The sequence below is a fragment of the Larus michahellis genome, chromosome 3 (assembly GCF_964199755.1).
Source record: "Larus michahellis chromosome 3, bLarMic1.1, whole genome shotgun sequence".
Taxonomy (NCBI): Eukaryota; Metazoa; Chordata; class Aves; order Charadriiformes; family Laridae; genus Larus; species Larus michahellis.
Window position 1 is genome coordinate 110,781,967 of NC_133898.1, and position 21,242 is coordinate 110,803,208.

Genomic DNA, 21,242 nt, shown 5'->3' on the forward strand with positions numbered 1-21,242 from the left:
TTCCTGTGGGCTCTCTCTGCTGCAACATCTACAAGCTAACCTGAGCTATACTAGGACTCTTTCCTAAATTAAATAGCTAACCTGTTGTGTCTAGGTTTTGTTTACTGCATTCATACCGTAGTGTTACTTGTTTGGAAACATCTACAAGAATCACATTGCCATTTGGTTTGGCTTAAGGGTCTTGCATCGAGGGACTTCTGCAGGGAACTCAGACCATCTGAATTTTTCTCCTCTTGTTTCCTAAAGCAGGTTGAAATTCTATTGAATCACAGAGTATGCTGGTACTTTTTACAGATCACGTGATAAACTGGCAATGCAGCTCGTGTCACAAACCTGTTTGGAATCAGAAAACTATCAAAAAGCCTTTTAATACTTTTTGCTTGAGTTACTGCTAAGAGTTAGATGGGTAGACATAGAACTGAACTTTAAAACTTTTTTCCACACCGTATTTCAAAGCACATTTAATTAAACATAGTGTTACACTCAGGACGTTTCCAGATTCTAGTCTTCTCAATTTTGGTATACATGCAACCATTGTCCTCACCAGGTCAGTAAAAAAATGGCAAATTTAGTCTATTAATGTAGGCTCTCTGAAATACTAGGCAATAGTAACAAAATGGTATTTTGAAATTTGAGCAGTTATAATATCTTCTGCCTTCTAAAAGTCATGGCAGGGAATAAAAGGTTTTCTTTTTTAAGGTTAAGGTTCCTTAATGCTTTTGCAATTGCTAATTACCCTTCTACATCTTCCTCATTTTACTTTTTGGCATATATAAAATATAAAGCAATATTTGTTTGTAATAAAGCTAAGTTTATCCCATTAACAGTTTGCAGTGAAAAATATTAGAAATTTGTTTTTACAGTAGTTTCCCTTTCACGTTCAATTCAATGCTAGACATTGATAGAAAAAATGGTTTTATCAGTAGAAGATTCTAGTCAGCAGTGTGTTCTGAAAACCTGTTTTTTGCTGAGGTCATCTAAAAGGAGAAGGTGAAGGAGCAAAGCCGGTATTGAACACCTCAAGACAGACTCAGCTCTGTAACATTTTTCCTCTTCAATATTTTCTGCTTTCTTTAGAATTAAAATATTTCATGTGGAAAAAAGGTAAAAGTTTTAGCAATTCATGTCTCCTGTTTTCAGTTTGCTTTATTACTAAGTGTAAAATCTCCAGTTTAAGCTAATTCTGTTTAAAAAAAAAAAATCTCAGAAGATGGTCATAAGTCTAGAAATAATTATATACTTGCTGATCATTCGAAAATAGAGTGGAAAATGGGTGAGAGAATTGCCCATAAGTTGTCCATCAGGACCCCCAGATCCTTCTCAATGTCCTTTTGATAATAACAGCAGTACTCGTGTCTACCCAAAATACAAAGGAGTCTACAGTACGCTTTGTAAATTGGTCTTTTTCAGGATCATGTGCAGTTATTAGGAGTTAAATGCCGTTCTCTTTCTCAAAGTAAAAGCCATTTCTTTTCCAGTAAACAATATCAATTTATTTAACGGTAGTTTCTAAGAAATTGCGGGGAAAAAAATAGTGGTATTTTTAGTGAAATAAAGCCAGAAATTAGTGTCACAAGCTAGCATGGAATTTGGCTGAATTATTGGTACAAACGTTTCTATCACTGTAGAAAGTCATAAGTCATCTCAAATTCCTCATAACTTATTCCAGTTCTATTTCAAAAAGCATAATGTCTTCTGGAGGTATACTTTGCATTAGTTTAACAATGAATTCATGTCTTGAGCAAAACTTACTGAGTCAGAAAACATCACTTTTTTCAGCAGCACTTATTTTATGGATTTCTTATCCAAGTGTTCAGCCAACCTAATCCTGTCTAGTTTTTTGGAATCTGATGCAACTACATATCATGATATGGTAAAAGTTTTAATACTGAGATTGATTTTATAGTAGTGTAAGATTAGAACTTAGAGTGTTTAGATACAGTTTTTTTTCCTCTTTTTTTGGCAATATTATGTCAGGTAATGTCTCTTGATTTTACAGATTCGTATGTTTATCCTGTAGTTGCCTCTCTACATTTAGCTTCTGTCTGTGTAGCTTTTTATTACTACAGTAATCTTGGGGCAGTAAATAAATAAATAAGGGCTATAAAACTAATAAGGGCTATAAAACTATTTTGAATTATGTGCCAGTAGGGAAGAGAAGGGAAGCAGAAAGTAAAATTAGGCAATTCCTAATTAAAATACAAGGTCCAGATTTTTGCTCTCAGCTTTACTGTCACCACAGAGCAGCAAGAAATCACATTTAATTACTTGTGTTAATTTCTTTAAAGGATTTAGTATTTTGGTATGATCCCCCTGATTTTTCCATCCTAATAATTGCACATTTTTTATATGGAACAAAATAATAATTTTCACTTTTGAACACAGGCACGATGATTTCTTGCTGTAAGTTGTGTTTTCCCAAACTTACCATATTTGCGCTTCTAAAAGCAGCAGCAAAAGTAGTTGTTTTTTGACCAATGTACCCGTTTGGTCTCTAACCCCACCTCTTGCCCACATCACCTTTCCAGGTAGGGTCCCTGCCCATGACGTTACCAACCATTCCAGTCTTACAAGAAAAAACACAGCCTTACGTTGTCTACAGGACCCTAGCTGATGCAGTGGATAGAACAGAAAGAAACTGGGTTTGTTGGTACTTCTTTTGTGGAACAAAATTGGAAGAAATTTACAGTTGCTAGCACGTACGTTGTCCTAGACAATTCTTGGTATCAATTGCATGCACGTGTTGCCATCTGCCAAACTGTAAGGAAAACTATGTCCAGAGTGATCAGTTCTTGCTCAGATGCTTGGATGAAAGAGTCTTTCCTGGTGACACCTCTGGTGCCTGCACACTGTTATAGTTCACGTTGTTCTTTATATAGTCCCAGCTGACGAGAAAACAGGTATAGAATCATAGAATCGTCTAGGTTGGAAGGGAGCTTTAAGATGATTGAGTCTAACCATCAACATAACACTGCTAAAACCACCACTAAACCATGTCCCTCAGCATCACATCTACCCCTTCACATCGCTTCCGGCGATGGCGATTCCACCACTTCCCTGGGCAGCCAGTTCCAATGCTTAATAACCCTTTCAGTGAAGAAATGTTTCCTAATATCCAGTCTAAACCTCCCCCTGGCACAACTTGAGGCCATTTCCTCTTGTCCTGTCACTTGTTACGCGGGGGAGGAGACCGACCCCCACCTCTCTACAGCCTCCTTTCAGGTAGTTGTGGAGAGCGATAAGGTCTCCCCTCAGCCTCCTTTTCTCCAGGCTAAACAACCCCAGCTCCCTCAGATGCTCCTCAGAAGACTTGTTCTCCAGACCCCTCACCAGCTTTGTTGCCCTTCTCTGGACTCACTCCAGCACCTCGATGTTTTTCCTGTAGTGAGGGGCCCAAAACTGGACACAGTACTCGAGGTGGGGCCTCACCAGTGCTGAGTACAGGAGGATGATCACTTCTCTAGTCAGGCTCACCACACTATTCCTGATCCAGGCCAGGATGCTGTTGGCCTTCTTGGCCACCTGGGCACACTGCTGGCTCATATTCAACCAGCTGTTGACCAACACCCCCAGGTCCTTTTCTGCCAGGCAGCTCTCCAGCCACTCTTTCCCCAAGCCTGTAGCGCTGCATGGGGTTGTTGTGACCCAAGTGCAGGACCCGGCACTTGGCCTTGTTCAGCCTCATACCATTGGCCCCAGCCCATTGATCCAGCCCATCCAGATCCCTCTTCTGACTTCCCAGGCCAAACCAGTTTTACCTTGTGTTAACTTCGCAGATACAACACTGTATTCTGTGCAGCTGTGCAAAGTGCCATCTAAAATACTGTGCTACAGGATGGCCTCGGCTTTTCAACAGTCCCATAACCTATTCCCAGAGTAGCGTTTTTATTCACTGATGAGTCAGCAGGAGATTCATTCTGCCATTAAGGCATTCATGATCAGGGTATTGAGGAGGATCGATGGCAATTGCTGTAGCACTGCTGAATATCCTATGCTTTCATTCATAAAAGGCCCGTTATTATCTCTCCAAACCTGTGCTCCTTTCTACATGCAGTCTTTGCCTACTCCTGCGTCCGGTACCTGTCTCATCTATCTCATCCTGTGTCTCTCTCACATTGAATTGATTCTTATAATGGGTTGAGCTTCAGTGCTTCAGGCTTGCGTATGCTTACATCTAGAAGTGACTTCTTGATGGGTAGATACCGTACTTTTAAAAAACCGAAATTATCTCTTTCTGCTTGCTCCATAGGCACTGAGAAAAGTGGAGAGAAAGTCCCAGTTCCCCATGTGCCACTTAATTCAGCGTGGGGAACCTGGCACAATAGAATAATGGCATGGGTATTGGATAGAACACATTGTATTACTGAGTGATTTACGGCTTTTCTTTACGTGACAAACTGGACGCGTATAAAGAGGAAAAAAACTAAACTAAGGAAATCTCATGGTCAAGAATAGAAATTTGGAAAGTTGATTTTTATTTTATTTTAACAAAGAAATTACGTTTAATCAAGTAACTTGACCTAAAATGGCAGTTTTCAATGTCTGAGTTAATAGAGTTGTGTTTTAAAACATAGATTCAAAATGTCAAACTGCTTCTTTTTACTAAAAAAAAATGAAAGCGAATTGCAGTAGGTGTATCTTTATAGTCATGACTGTAGTTATGTCCTATTCATAAGAGAGGAGGGAAAACTACATCTGGATGACCTTGACAAGTCTCTTGCATCCTATATACTAGTTTCTCTAGTCATCTTTTTATTTAATCTAGTTTCTTAACTAGTCATTAAGATTTTCTTTATGCAATGAAATACTTATTTAAAGTTAAGCTTATGAATTGAGAGGTGCACGAAGTCAATGCAATTCATTGTGCGCTTTAAGCAGCGTGTTTGTGTGCATCACTAATAATGTCAGAGGACATAGTACCTGATACGTTTCTTGTGTGATACAGGAATTCAACAAAAATTGAGTGAAAATTGTATTGTGATCAATCTTGAAAAATATCAGAACATCACATTATTTACAGACTCAAAACTGCATAGAATGGTACATCAATTAACATGTGGCAAGTCAAAATTTCCCAAGAGTCTGTTCAGTAAATTTACTGGTTTAAAATCTTGCAAATGTTGGAAAATTTAATACAGCCCTTCTTCAGCCCTAATGGATAGCAGAAGGAAACAAGGCAAAGCTAGAAAGAATTACTGGTTATTTTCACTTCTCACCAAGCACAAAATAATTTTTTATAGTTCATGGCTCTGTCTGAATTATTTTTTTTAATGGCTAGAATGATGAGTCATTTGCTTTTGGGAAAGTTTTTTAAGTCTAATGTTCTCAAAACTAAGTTAATTTCATATTATTTCTTCAACATAAGCCCCTTTGTGTTTCCCTGATGCTTTTCTTCTGCTGCAGTATCACTTGTGAATTTAATCAATGTACAGCATTTAATCAATATTAAACATTTTTAAAGATAATTAAGATGTAGAGTAAAGGTGATGTAGCACTAATTGTTGCAGCAACACTTAATTTTCTTTTACAGCCTGGTACATTCCTACTTATCACTACTTTGTGCTGCCTTTTTTTTTTTTCAAAATCTTTTTTTTCGGCCATGTTCAGTTCACTGCTACTAAAATATTATTTCAAGTAAAACTTAGAGGTATACTGTATTCTAGAAGAAGTTATATTTACTGTTTCTGTGAATAAGGTTATGTGCTCCTTGGTATCCCAAAGCTCTTTCTGAAGTGTTTTGTTTTTAATGCTGATTCATTTTACACATAGTGACTGATAATTACAGAGCAGCCTTTCATAGACACCTTCGTATACAAGGATGTTACCACTGGGAGAAGTCCCACACAGCCTGGAACATTCGACTGAAAATTAAAATTTTTGTCATGTAGAGAACATATGACTTAAAGAAAACATCAGTAGATGTCTTGTCTTCAGATTTAAAATACGCCTTAGAGAAACAAGACTGCCTTTTTGTCTCTTTCCAAAGAGTTTTTTCCAATCACTTTATTTCTAATATACTTGCAAACTGTATTGTAACTTGTGCATTGTAGCGGCATGTCCCCTGCATTTTGATTTGGGGAAAATATTTTTGTTAGAAATCATCACTGATTTTAATTTATAGACAATTGACTAAAACCAAAGTGTCTCATCACAGACATGGAAGGACAGTTTGTCAGAGTATCGTCACTGGCCGTGATGGCAGCTGCCAGGGAAGTGTCTACATTATTGGGTTAGTTTGCAGCATAATGCACTTTTGGAGCAAATGCCCTGATTGTCCCCATTTTCTGTGCTTCGTTTCAATTCATAGAGTGTTTAGTGTTGACCACATAATGCTCCTTCTCTCATTTACTTATCTGGACAGATTGATTGCATGTAGAGACTCTGCGAGCAGGATATAATTGCATTTTGCTCTTAAACTGCAAAATTTATTGGCTAACACACACAGTAGGTATCTAGGGATATTACAGTACTCCTTACCCCTGTGGGATGACCAATGATCGTTGCTCCCTGGAAGGGATTTGTTTTCGGTGCTGCTGAGTTACCATGCTCCAGCTACCTGCTTTTCATGTCAATGGTTTTCCTCTTCAAGCCTTAAACTGGTAACTATCGCAGGAATTTTACCTGTGTCTGTAATTTTACCTTTTCTATTTTGGATGGATACTAGGGTACGTATTGTATTATAACTCTTGTTAGAACTAAGCAGTTTTCTTTGTAAACTTAGACAAGATTACAAAACCGTGCTGTTGTGTTATTATGCACTGTCCTCCTGAACCAGGTGGAGACCCCGCTCTCACTGTGTTACGCCTCATTCAATTGATGTCCAAGCTCTGCATTGCAGGGACCATTGCATTACTTGTAAGCAAGGTTTGCTTCTGCAGTGTGGCCCATTCTAGCTATTTTGGCAGCAGGAGTGCATCTCTGTGCGGCACTGGTATGCCTTAGGATGGGCGCAAAACATAAAGTTTTGTGCAATAGCTTTCCTTGGGCAGCGTCACATCACCTGGGAGCATTCAGACTGGGATACCAGTCTAACTGATCTGAAATAAAATCCCTGAAACCCATGCAGTGTGGGTGTAAGGAGCCTCGGCACCAACTGCTTTGATTTCTCATCTCTCTCCATTCTGCCTCATGACTTGCTAATACAGACATACTCAAAATTTCTCCACTCAGTTCTGAGTCAGTCACGCACAGTGAGCAGGCATGCACCCTTTGACTTTATCCTTTCCTGCTTTCCCACAACTGGAATTTCAAACACACCCTCTTCCTTCTTTCTCCGATTCAAGTATGCTCCCACTTTCCTACAGCAGCCCAATGCCCCTAACATAAGCATTGAATTAAAAATGGTTCACGTGCGTGTCACTGTTGGTATATGCATTACTAACGTCTTGAGCAGAAGTTTAGTATTGAGATGCCCAAGCTACTGTTCAGCACCTCTGGCAATGTACGTGCTCGATGTAGGCTACTTAGCATTGCTTTGCGATGGTTTTGAACTGCTTTAATTCAGTTGCGTTTCTGTACATAGGTGTCTCTCTTCTCTACAAGCTATGACAAATTGTGTGCATATTTTTAAAGAATAAGAAGTGGGGTAAAGACCTTCAATACGACTTGTAGCATGGTATTTAAAATAAATAGTGAAATCTTTCCAAAGTACTGATAAAAGTATGACTAATGAACTGTTATCTTTTATCTGCCAAGAAGATTTATTAAAAATCTATTAGAAAGTTACATTTAATATAAGAAAAGCTATTTTGTACCAAAGGAACATTTGTAGTGACAAAAGCTATATTGCAGAAATGGTGAGAATACTCTATACATTTTTTTTCTTTCTTTTTTACCTCTATATCCATATCTCACAATATTGTCTATGTTAACATTTATTGCATTCTTCAAAGCCTGAAGCTGTGACCCTGTAAGATTGTATATAAAACTAATATGCTTTATTTAATCATATCAGTCGTAGCAGGATCAGAGCCTTACTTTCAATTAAGTAATAAATTTCAAGAGATAAACATCCTCAAATTGCACTAAAAAGTAAAAAACCAAAAAGGTTAGAGAATACACCTCAAAAACGTCATTGTTTGTGCAGAATTGTTTGCAGTTTTATTGCATTATTCCCATTAATGCTGTAGGGCAGGAAGCATGCAAATTACACACCAGAATAATGTGTTTTGTTATTCTCAGGAACAAAGCTAACTCAAAGTTCATGTTAAAGAGTTGTGTTAAATTCTAGGCACAACCTCTTTAATTATAGCAGTCCCTGTGAATTTGTTCGGGGGAAAGGAATTGCTAAGTAGTTTCAGAAATTCCTAGTTCCCTTTTGTGGAAGAATAATGAAAAGTGTGAATCACAATTTCCACATAATTTAATGAAATCCTTCGTTAGTGAGAGATGACATTTGTATTCCATATTAAATAAGTTCTTTGTGCATGAGAAGTAACTCTCTTAATTTGTTTAAAATTGCTAGCAATCTGTTATCTTTATAGGATAAATACTGATTGCTATGCCATTGGTATTCTCACAACCAAAATGAAGGTTACAAAGAGCATGCTAAATGAATTGCTGAAAGAGAATATAGCTTTATTTTTCAGTACTACTTTCAATTAAAATGTACTCCTTCTGTAATCCCACAGCTGACCAAACAGGAATGTTATTTATAGGAGATGCAATAATACAGGTCAGTAAACATTCATTTTTTCCACAGACGTTTGTTTCGTACTTACCTTTATGTTTATTTAACTAACTTACACATTGCAAATAATTTTCTCCCTATTGTATTTGCTTTTTAGGTTAATGGTATAAATGTAGAAAGTGCTACCCATGAAGAAGTGGTAAGTCATTCCACTTTGATTTTTTGATAGTGTACAGAATATCATGTGTCTGCTGTTCTGTCTCTAGCCTTACTCCATATGAGTTTACTGGTTTTTACCATAAAGACACAGTGCTATAGTCAGGTTTGTCATATATGTGATTACTAAAAGCTTAATTTTGGCTGTTAGCATTTGTTATTGTTTCTGCACCCTTACTGTGATTCTTCTTAGTGCGATATATGCACTTGTGGCACAAATGTATTATGCCAAAACGGAGTCTTCTCTGTCATTGTATATTGTAATTTTTACATCCCTTAGCTAAAATAAGTATTTCAAAGCACAAAATAAGGCAAAAATGTAAAATCCTGGTAGGTTACCTCTGTTCTGTTCAGCGGAGTGCAACTGCTCTTCCCAGTATAGGAACTGTAACAGTTTTATCAATGAACGCATGATCTTTTTTTTTGTTTTCCCTGTAAACTGTACACTGGGCTGCTTGCCATGAAATTTCAATAGAATGCAAACAAAAAAATTAGCAGGCCTTTACTATTTAAGAAGGAATGTCGAAAGTATAAAAAATGTACATTATCTTTTTTATGATGCTGCTGTAGGTACTGAAATGTCCTTTGGGTGATCACAATTAGTCTTTCAGGGGTTGCAAGTGAATTGAACGCAGTGCTCCTGTTTCATGCTGAGAATTCTCAAGTGTTATGGAAGTATAGATAATAATAACAATAGCATACAATGTTAAACTGTTTCTAAATGCTGGGACAAGAATGGGAGGAATTGAAAAAGCGGTGGTGTTACATGTTTTTAAATTTCATCTTATGCTGTAAGTCATTTTAAGATGCCATTTGTCAGATTTTGTGGAAATTTCTTTATTAGGAAGCAAGAAATGTGCTTAAACATTGGCTTTTTTGATGATATCCATAGGACTTAGATGCACTTGCTATCTTCAAGCCTGAGTGCACCTATTGGGCGCATCCTAATTCTTAGCTGGTACTCCCAAAGGTTATAGGACTATAGATAATAAATAACCATGATAAAGAAATCTTGTACCTAAGACGACCATATCCACATGCAGGAAAGAGAAGAATACAGAAAACGTACAAAGATCTCAACTTCAAGCTGGGATGAGATTAAGGCACATATCTCTGAACCTTGGTTTTCACGGGAAAACCAATGTGTGTGGATTGCTGCAACACGCTGAAAAGGTCCCTTGCCCAGGATTGTACACCACACTGGGGAATGCATTCCCAGTTTCTGTGTAGCTTTTGAATCTGTTAGAGGTATCTTGAGATCGAAGAATGGAATTATGGTTCTAGCATGATATGCTGACTCTCGCTGGTGGATTACTTTTCACGGTGATGTTCAAGAAGTGGACCGATGTTTTCCAGTGAGTTTTTTGCTTACTTAAAAGGAAAATTATTAAAATGTTTTTTACATTGCTTTATAGAATAACAGACTTCACTTGAGAAAAAAATAAAATAGGGAACTCTCTTCTTCCAAAGAATGCTGCTTCTGTAGCATTTTCAGTGCTTAGATTAATATCTTAGACCGATGTTCTGGCAGGGTTACTTGCATTTCCCTCTCTACTTCATACTCGACCCCAGTTGGAGAATTACTTCCACAGCAACACTCAGACTAATGCATTGAATAGCACAGAGGATGGGAGATGGCTGGGAACCTGTCAGTTTTGGAAGCCACTGGAACAAATCACCAGCTCTTGAGCGGGTGTATCCAAATGGCTCCAAGCAATAACATGTTTCATAGCATCTGTTCCCTGTGCTGCCTACTCTCTGTTCTGTCCTGAACCACCAAGGTACCTCAGCCCTATCCTTCTCCTGTCCATCACTTACAACAATTCTACTACATATCGCCTTCACAGGCCGCTGCTTCTGCTGCAGTGATGAATGCTGATTTGGTAATGAATGGCCTAAGGTTTAGCAGCTTCAAGGCTTTTTCTAAGGATTCTTACCTAGACTTTATAATTTTGAAATTTTTTTTTGTATTTCATTTGAAAATGTAGTGGGCACTTGCCATTCTCACAGACTTCAAGAAAAGCAGCATATGCTTATTTTTTTTCCTCTTTATTCTTCCACTTATTTCATGCAGTTTTGAAATACAGTTTACCACAATGCTTGGTCTAACCTGAAACAAAATAATTTATTGAATAGTGGCTAGATTTTTAACTGGTTTATTTCATCAGATTGACTGTATGTGGGTAAAGGCAGTTCACATTCACTCCATGTGCAGTGCTTTTCCTGTCTGCAGTGCAAGGCAGTATAGGTAAAAATTGTTCCCCCCTATTGCTGGTTTATTGGCAGTTATCAGTCAATTCACTGACAACTGTATCTCAGAATAGCGTCTGTAGCAACCATAAATGACATGGGCTTTGACAGTCTTATCAGCAAGTCAGAAATTTCATGGGCAAAGGAACTAAACTTGCTTTTATTACTTGGAGGTGATCTCTCTAGGTCAAGATAAAGTGCAACTTCATGATCTTGCAGTCCTTTTGGTGTTGATTAATACCACCAGGCTGAATCTCTAGAGTAATTACAGACAATCTCAGTAAAGCACAGGGTCAGGTCTGTTGCGTATTGGTCAGCTGCCCTCCCGCTGCTTGTATTGTTATTACACATATAAAACTCTAAACTTCCTGGAAGTTATTCCCCACAAAACGGTAAGTTACATCCCTTAAAGACTCTTTTTCAGTAGCAGGAAGCGCTCCAGAACTGTCAATGTAACACAGCTAAGGTGCGGTGGTGAGGAATGACAGGGAATGACATGCTCGTTGCCCTGTACGTGGGAGTTCAATAGAAGCATTAAACAAAACTTCCTGGAGCAACTGTAGGCCATATGACTGAAGAAAGCTCCAGAAGGAAGAGAGATCTCAATGGGCCAAGGAGACAGATCTGCAAAGAGACTTTTCTACTATGACAGACCGCTATTATAATCAGAGTGGGGTTGGATAAACGGGTCAGCTGGTAGAGGAAGGAGTTGATTCTATGAGATTTGAGATGAGGTAGGCTACTGCCAAAGTTCCTGAGAGAATGGAATTTTATCAAAATGATGTCATTGCATTTTTATGAAATAATGGTTGAGATTTCTGATCCAAAATAAAAATCTCCTTATTTGAATATGGGGGTTTCGCAATTGAAAAGAAACGCTTCAAAAAGAAGGTTTCACTTAATGAGCATAAGCTTTCAGCTTGTAGGGATCAGTTGTTTGTCAGTAGTTGCTTTTTGTAAATGGAACATGTCAATGATGATGCGCTTGTCTGCTACCTGTCAGAAGGTTAATATTTCTCATCTCATTTTTGTTGGATTACAGAGGCTCAGAGTATGTGCAATTGCACACAAGGATGGTACATAAACATCTAAAGTGAAATTTATATTGAATTTAGGAATAATTCTGAGTGATCCATTTAATTTTTTGCAGAAGGAAGCCTTCAGCTTACATTCTTGTGTCTTTTTGTTTGGTGAAAGTGGATGTGTTAAAACTTTCGGTATGGCACAGATACAGAACTGCAATAATGTTTGCTTGAAAAAAGCTCTTCTTTTATGTGTAAGGTTTTTAAGGTATGCAAAATAGGAAATCACAGCCCTAATTTCCATTTAGGGTTCAGACACCACGTAAACCATAATCTTTGACATACAATGCAATAGGTTTGGGCACCTAAAAACACCACTGGAGAAGGCAGTGTTACAACTTATTAAGCTATTAATATAGTAGCTTAGTGATTAAGGATACTCGTCCAGAAAGCAGAAGCTTAAGGATGGAAGACTCATTCAGCTTTTAGGAAATCATACATGCATCTTGTGCCTCTGTGAAGCGTGTGCTATTATCTAAGTGTGTCAGTCGGGTTGGGTGAGAGGCACTCCAGCGATTCTGTTCAAAAGACACTCAGCAACGAGGCCTGGCTAGGCTCGTTTCACACTGGGTTGCATTTTATGCTTAACGTTGTTAACACCATGCAAAGTATTTAGTCAGTGGGAGCCTGTCAAAGGTCATTGGCTAGTTCTTTTGTCTTGCTTTATTTTCATCTGTCACCATGATCTTTCACATTTGCCTCAAGATGGAAATTCTGAAACATCATCCTCCAATATACTTTGAACCCACTTCTTGCTGCTTGCAAAAGAGGTGGTGAAGAACTCTTTTGTAAATACCTAAATCAAGTTTTCAGATTGTACTGTGTGATCCAAGGGACTATGTACTGCTGGATCTGGCTGGGATGGAGTTAATTTCCTTCATAGCAGCCTGCATGGTGCTGGGTTTTGGTTTGTAACTAAAACAATGTTAATAACACACCAGTGTTTTCATTATGGCTGACCAGTGCCTGCCTTCCGCTCTTCCCCCTCTCCATGAGTAGGCTGGGAGGGAGCAAGAAGTGGGAAGGGGACACAACTGGGACAGCTGACCTGAGTTTCTATGCCAAAGGGAGTTTCTATGCCATATAACATCACGCTCAGCAGTAAAAATTGCAGAGAGGGTTTCATGGGGGAAAGGGCCATTACTTGGAGACTCTCTTGGGCATCAATCTGTTTGTAGTAGGTGGTGAGTGATCGCCTTTGCATTGCTTGTTTTGTTTTTGCCTTTTTTTTTGCTTCACTTATTAAACTGTCTATTTGTATTAAACCTTATCTCTAAGGTTTTGTTGCTTTTGTTCTTCCTATTCTCTCCCCTGTCCTGCTGGTGGGGGGAGTGAGTGGGTGGCTGTGTGGGGGCTTAGCTGCTGGCTGGGGTAAACCTACAACAGGCTGCTAAAAGGGATGCTCTTGGCAAAGATAGAGATACTGAATTACTTCGCTAGTGCCAGCCATAGTGATAAGCCATTAAGGGGCAGAAGTACATGCTTCTTGGGTTTTTTTGGTGTTGGGGTTTTGTTTTTTTCCTGTTTGGTTTTTTTTGTCTTTTGGTGTTTTGATGTTTTTTTTTTATTGTAGCTCTGACAAATGTTTTCAATAATTTTCTTTGGATTTTTTATTTTATATGATTTTATTTATTATTCACACCTATCTCCAGTTACTCACAGACTTATGAACAGGACAAACACGGGTAGAATCCATCAGCCCTAAATATTATTGACAGGGAGCTTGCTGAAATGATTGCTGACTCGCTGCTTGCTTTTCTCATTATTCGGAGATTTACATTTGGGATCAGCCAAAGCAGGTATGTAGATTTCAAAGCATTTGTAAGTCACTTTAAAACACAATGCAGTTTTCAGATACAGCTCTATGAGAAACTGCAGCATTTCTATAAATAAGTTTTCATGAAGAAACTCTTTAACCATGAAACATTCAATAAGTTTCTCTTTAGTTAAAGCACTTTAATATATTTTTAGGACTAGAGACAGAAAAAAAAGATATCAAGCTTCTGAAGATTTTACTTTTTTAAGTTCCTCTTGCGAGTTCTCAAAGAGTTCTTTTGTCATTGCCTCAGTCAGTCCCAAAAGAATGCTTTAGTCATCTGTTATGTGGACAGCAAATACCCGTTACGGTGAGTAGATAGCTGCAGAACAGCTGCATGCATCAAAGACCTGAAGCAGGAACTGAAAGAAGTGAATGAACCCCTTTATTAGGAAGCATTTACTTATGGGTTTAATGTAGTTGCTTTCATTAGTTAAGACTTACCATGTATTTTAGCAAATTAGCAGCTGCTATGTAGATGAGCATTAACAGAAGGAGAGAAAAAATAAACACTAAGAGCAATAATGCTAATTGGTGACATTAGAGTGCAGAGGGAAGTTCTGCTGTTCATAGTTTTCATATTCTTTCAGTTACCCTATAGAATTTTTCTGAGCTATTTTCTTGGGGATTTGGTCATAGTAGAACAGCAGCCCTGTTATCATGACAGTGAGACAAATAATTAAAAAGTGTTTTTCACCTTGCTTAGATGAAAAAGATCTGAGTTTAGTTTCATTTCTCCAGGTGCTACTTTGCTATAAGTATTTTGTATCCCAGTGCTGCATAAAAATAAAGCTACATAAGATCAGCAAATTATAGTACAATTTTAAAATTTTGTGGAATGCACAGTTCAACCTCACTGTTTGCCAGAGGCTCTAAGGAATGCAATTATTTCATCACTGAATGCATCTGGTAGCATTCTTCATTAAGTTGCAAGTTATAGTATACTTTTGGTCTCCCATGTCTTTTACATGCAAATGATAACTCACATGCTTTAAAACACATTTTTGCCATTTAAATTTTCACCCTTTTGCACCTTTACAGTGCTTTTGTAAAGGATAGCAAAATTTCAGAGAAAAATTAAAAAACAAATGGAGTAGCACATTATGGTGCTTGTGTTAAATGTATCCTTAAAAATATTACATAATTTCTGTAATGTACTTGTGGAAATCCGCTTTCTTTCAAGCTCTAAACATGTTGAGAAAGCAGCCACAATTAAGTAGTTCAGATTTCAGTACTACTATTTTACCCCCATCTATTTCACAGTCACTTAATTCCCTGGGTTAGAGAAACAGCAAGTACTCTGGCATTATGAGCATTTACGATGTGCATAATCTTCAAGTACAAAAGCAGAATTACTATAATTAAAACTGATGGAAAAATTCAGCTACCTGGCACAAAGGAGCTACAGGAAGAACTGGAGTCTTTGTTAAGCTATGGACAGAAACTGTAGCACTTCTTAGGTAAAGCACACTGAGAGTGCGGCTGGACAGCTATGATTTTAAGCAGTACTTCCTAAGGGTAAAAGGAGTTAAGATTTAGAAAACTTTAAAAAAATAATAAAAAAAAATGTGTCTCTTTTTAACCCTTTTATTTTGTATTTATTTCATTTATAAATGTTGAAAGATTTATACAAAGGATTTATAACAAATTATATCTTTAGGCTTAAATAAAGGGGCTCTTTCTTCCATCGTCTCCTCCTCCCACCTGTATAAAACTGAGCACCATTGAGGGAGACCAAATATTTAAGCTGAAGGAGAATACTGGAATAAGAACAAAAAGGTATAAACTATCCATGGATAAGTCTGGAGTGTTTTTGAAAGGGCTAGTAGAAAAAGAAATTACCTGGTTTTAAAACAGGACTTGATAGATTCAGGAACAGTGCTGTATGGTGTCCCTTGTCATCCCTGACAATCGCTAGGAAGACCTGTCCACTCATGCTTCCTTTGATCCTTACATCCTGTGCACAAACTAATCTGTCTTTATTTTTGGTCCCTCTGCTGGGTTTCCGCTCTGGTTGAGCTGGCTTCTCTGAAGCAATATCCTCTCTTTCTCATTTCCCCTTCCCCCATCTTCCTTTGCCTATCTAAACTGTGTTTTGTGGTTTTGACTAATTCACTACCTTATATTGGGTGACCCTCAGTATTTCATCAGGGTATAAGGAGCTAGGAGTGCCATACACTCTAGCTCAGTCTCATGAAGAGGACCAAGCTGCAAGCTAATGAAGAGTTAGTGTACACCCTTGTGATGTCGAATTGATTAATTAAATAAATGTGTTTGTAAAAGATTACACTTATGCTGTTTATACAAGTGAAACTCAGTTAGTTTGCATTTTGTAAATTTCCTGTAACAGAAAGGAAAATATAAGTTATTTAGAGGACTTACACCCACATAAAATTAACTCATTAATAAAATTGTTGTATTTCTGATCACAAGGAAGATTTAAAAACTCCTTTGAAATCATTGTATGAGCTGTACATAAGTATTTCTCTTCAAGAAGTCATTGACTTAATGAGAGTGTGATGTAGACAAGTGCACAGGTCTTATAGCTGTCACTAATATAACAAAGAACTGGATCGGGAAGTCAAAAGGTTTTTTGCTGTTGTTTTTTGCGTAATATGGTATTAGATGGCAAAAATTCTAATAGAAAAAGGTGTAGCCCTGTATTTAAACCAATATGGCTCTAGCTGAAATCAGTACTCTGGGGAAGAGAATCTAACTCTTCAGAAGACTGTAACGCGTTGATGAGATTTGCGTGATGTTCCCCTCATCAATTAGAACGATTTTTGCCAGTACAGGAAATGTTTAGTATTGAATAAAGGAATAGACTTTATGGAGACCTGTGCAGAATAAATATTGGCCTGTACAGTAGCACAATTGCAAGGAATCATGGCCTGGGGTTCTAAGAGATAGTGTGCAGAAGGTTCAGGTATGGGACTTTGCCTAACGCAGTTTTCTTCTAATGTGTACTGAATATTGCAGATGATCTGCTGTTTTATGGTGGTAGTAGCAATTTCATGCTTGGGCAGTTGTGGAAACAAAAGCATTAAAGACTGAAATACAGGGGTTCTATTACTATGAAACAGTGCTGAATTTTGTCCTTAGGTATTCCTGTTATCCTATTATGGTTTTCCACATGCTGTAAGAATTTCAGTGTAAAAGAGGAATGTTTTTTATTTTCTAGGTGCCCCAGTTCTTTAAGCCTGAAACAGTGAACGTATAGATGATTACAAATAAATGTTATTCTTGATCCAAAGTGAAGGGCAGCCTGTTGAGCTGATCAGTCCATATCTAGGACTTCTGTCTTGTACTTCAGCAGTGAATGTGTAGACACTAAAAGCAGTTCTTGATGCTTGTTAATGTTTAGTCCTACATTAACTGTGGATGTCTGTCAAATATCTGTTAGACAAGGAAGACTTAGTACAAAAGGATCCTTGTTTGTTGGAGAAGTTTATTGTAAGAAAAGAAAGCAGTGCCCAAATTGTCAACAATTTCTAAATTAGAGGATGCAGCCTATGACCTACTGGGTTTGATAACTTCAAAAGCTTCTGATTTAGCTTTTGCACTCAGTAGCGCAAGACAGCCTTCATTAAATATTGTGTATCATTCAACTGAAATTACCTTCATCGTCATTTCATGCCATTGCCAGTGGACGATGGCAGTAGTTTTCTGACTGATACCTCTCTCCTCAGAGGCACTTCTAGTCAGATAAAATCCTTTTCTGAGAACTCTGCAAACACTGACAAGGAAAATTGGAACAGTAACAGCTACATTAAAACCTGCATTTAGTCTTTTTAGCTCAATTTGTGCCAACTGGAGTTTGTATAAACACAACCACTTAACTATCATCTAGAAAGATTTTCAAATATATTTGAAGAATATGAACCTCCAGGGTTAGACTGCTGCAGTTTGTTTGATTGAAAAGGCCTGCATTTGGGATAGAAGCATTTGCATTTCTACAGGTTCTGATTACGCTTAAACATACACGTTTCCAGTCACACTCAGCAGATATGTGTATGTGTATTCGAACTGGAAGCGGCACTTTGATACTATAGTATGTGTTGCTGACATACCAGATATGTCAGTAATTATTTAGTAAGAATTGTATGTTTGTTTTCTGGTAATTCGGCCATTTCTGTCTGTTGTGATTTTTTGATACCTGAGACAATTCTTTCTTTTTCCAAGGAATGTGTTAACAGTAGATGAGCAATAAAACATAGTGCTTATTCTAAAATTTTGAGTTCTATGGCTTTGAACTCTTTTCAATTATATCACATTGATAACAGTTGAGACTGATGGGAATTTCCAGAGAGAAGTCCTTGTAATACTCTGATATTCTTGGAATTTTTTTGAAGGATGGCAAAGTTACTTTCTCAGGGATAGGTTTTCATGCTTCAGGTAATAGTTCGCCTTAAGCAAATTTATTTAAACTTTTATTGCTTTAGGAAACAGCTGATTTGGCTCAGAATGTATTTTCCAATGCACAGTATGTATCAGCATCTTTCATATCCCAGATGTTTGTGTAAGCATTGATTTGAAGTGAAACATAGACTACCGTGTAATTGAATAGGAAAAAAACCATACAAAATAATGAAAAAGCATTTAAATAATTTCCTTTTTTGTCTATAATTCCTGGTAATTATATCCCACAGGAGTGGTGTTATTTGTTTGAAGAAATAATGAAGCTTTCTGATTAAAAACATCTTTTACTGTATTTGTAGGCAGAAATAAGAGAAAAGTGCTAATTGAGTGACTAAGAGAAATTGCAGTTTAATTTAAATCTGTAAAAATGTCCATAAGCTGCATTTTCTTGATAGGTAGGTAATGAGGAGGGGACATTTTTAAAGTGATAATAAATAGGACTTTTAGTTCTCTAGATTTCATTGGGTTTTTTACTATTATACGTTAGGATCTCTTCCAGCCAAAATGATTCTATGACTCTATGATTCTAATTCTCTTCATATGTTTTACTACAACTTCTTGCTTATTTGCCTGCTGCATTACAGACTTGTACATAATCGTCCACCCAGGTACTTGTCAAGCCCAAGACTTGCACTTCATGTGAATTTCAAGTGTTTTATTTGTGGAGAGCGTGCACTTCAAGATCAGACATTCATGAGGAGATTCACTTCCTTTTACTGCAGAATTTTTGCTTCATACTTTTAGTCTGAGTTAGGTGTTGAATCTTAAATTTTCGTATATAGATGTGAGATAGGATTCATTTCATCTGACTTCAGATGTTTGAAGTGTAAGGTTTTTATTCAGATTCTCCTTATTTCGAGACGCACCTCTGGATGACGATTCCTTTTTATGCTAAGATCTTTACTGATTGCTAGAAAAAAATGCTAACAGCTACTTTAGAGTTGAATCTTTTAAATGGCCGAAGTTAAATGATGTGACTTCTGCTCTTGGAATAGATCTTAGCTAAAGGGCCGTAGGGGTGAATTCATTCATCAAAGACATGTTCCTTTTCAGTTTTAATTGCTGTTACAGTGCTGATCTATAATAAGACAGAACCTGATTTAAACTGCCAAAACCTTTTCTAAATCTCTGAGCAGTGTGAATATTAATGATCAGGGTATGTTTGAAGGGTTAGAGCAAGCCATGGTAAACACGAGGCACCGGAATTTAGAAAGGGTTCAGATCAGCTACAAACTGTGCCACTGACTTGCCTGAGTTGGGTATACACGATTTCCCTCAAATGGCTGTTGACAGTGACAACGAGGCAACAAAGGTCATTTGGCTTTCCTAAAATATGAGTCATATTTTTCTCTGCAGACTCTGGACTGTAGTTAGCAAAGTGAGATTGAGAAGCTCCTATTTATATTTTTAACATTCTCTCTGTTCTGTTCTTGAGAAATGTATGTGAAAGAGAGAAGCGTAATAAACTGTGGCTTGATGAATGCACTTAGAGATACGCAAAATTCACAAATTAGAGCCAGCATAAAAAAGCAAGTACTTCCTTTGATGCCCTTTTCTCCTTCATACATATGAACACACAAGTGCATACACACCCACAGTTAGCTGCAGTGAATGTATTTAATCAACTATTAAAAAAAACCCCAAACAAACAACATTCACTTTTACAATTCCCCTTTTATATTACTGCTGCAGTAAGGCAACGGTGCATCCAAAGCTACTGGATTTGTCTTTTTGGACTTACTGGACTTGTGCGAAAGCTTCAGCACCACAGAGCCGTGCATTATTTACTGACCTTCTGTACTGTTAATACCTTCTTGTGAGCACTGAAATTGATTTTATTTTTTCTTAGTATGTGCGTGGCTCAATACTACCACCTCTTCAGAATCTACCTAAGAATACAAAGTAGCTCCGGGAGAGTGTGATACAGTATGAGTATCTTTTAAGGTATTACTGCTTTGTAATTTTAAACCAAAGCATTAATATTAGAATACTTTCCTTTTCAAAGTATCATTTGAAATAAAAATCAACTTGCATGCTCTGCAGCAGTTTCTAATCTACTGTTTTGCTTTGTTCCGTGCCGGTTTTGGATTTAATTTATCTTCATAATATTTGACTAAGGTCTTCCAAAAGTACGTGAGGCAGTGTGTCCGTCATGCTGTCTCCTCTCATCTCTTGACAAATGTAAATGTTTGTGTGCAAACATTCTTTGCTTAGTCAAGAGAAAACACAGTTCTTATTCTGTGCTTGAAAGTTTTCTTCAAAATGTTTGTATCTTTTAGGAAGTTAAAATTCTTCCTTGTTATTCCAAAGTCAAGGAGTTAAAATGGTTCGCATTTGTGGCTTTTCTAAAAAGCCAATTGTGAATAAGAGAGTTCTCAGTATTAATTTTATTTGGTTTATATTTCTTCCCATTACATACTTCAGTACAGTATTGTGACTGTATTATAAATTTGTTTGGTTTGAAATTGTCCATTAGATTTTACAAAATACTGATGTTGCTACACTGATGATAAGCTTAAATCATCTTTACTAGTATACTTACCACACAATGACAGGTACAATGGTATCACAAGATACAGCAGCATTCCGTGACAGGATTTGGTGTTTCTTGCCGACTCTGACTTCCTACTGCCCTGACACCGACCATCTGACATTTTTTCTTTGGAAGGGAATACATTGGGTGTCCATTTCTCTTCCTGCCCTGCCACCTTTCTGGCATTGTTGCACCCAGGCTGGATCCACTGAACCTAGACTATGTGGATAGCATTACTGCACCTCTTCCTTTAACTTTTTTGGGGGTTTTTGTGGGGTTTTTTTGCAAAACTGTCTG

At 37.4% G+C, this 21,242-nt stretch overlaps 1 protein-coding gene across 1 annotated transcript in view; it reads left to right on the forward strand.

Annotated features, from left to right (window-relative positions):
* The window catches only part of SNTG2 (syntrophin gamma 2), a 277,315-nt gene that overhangs the window by 147,650 nt on the left and 108,423 nt on the right, over positions 1-21,242 (forward strand). The window contains exons 5-6 of the mRNA XM_074581725.1: positions 8,631-8,674; positions 8,787-8,828. Coding sequence (XP_074437826.1) covers positions 8,631-8,674; positions 8,787-8,828 — 86 coding nt within the window. The remainder of the gene's footprint in view (positions 1-8,630; positions 8,675-8,786; positions 8,829-21,242) is intronic.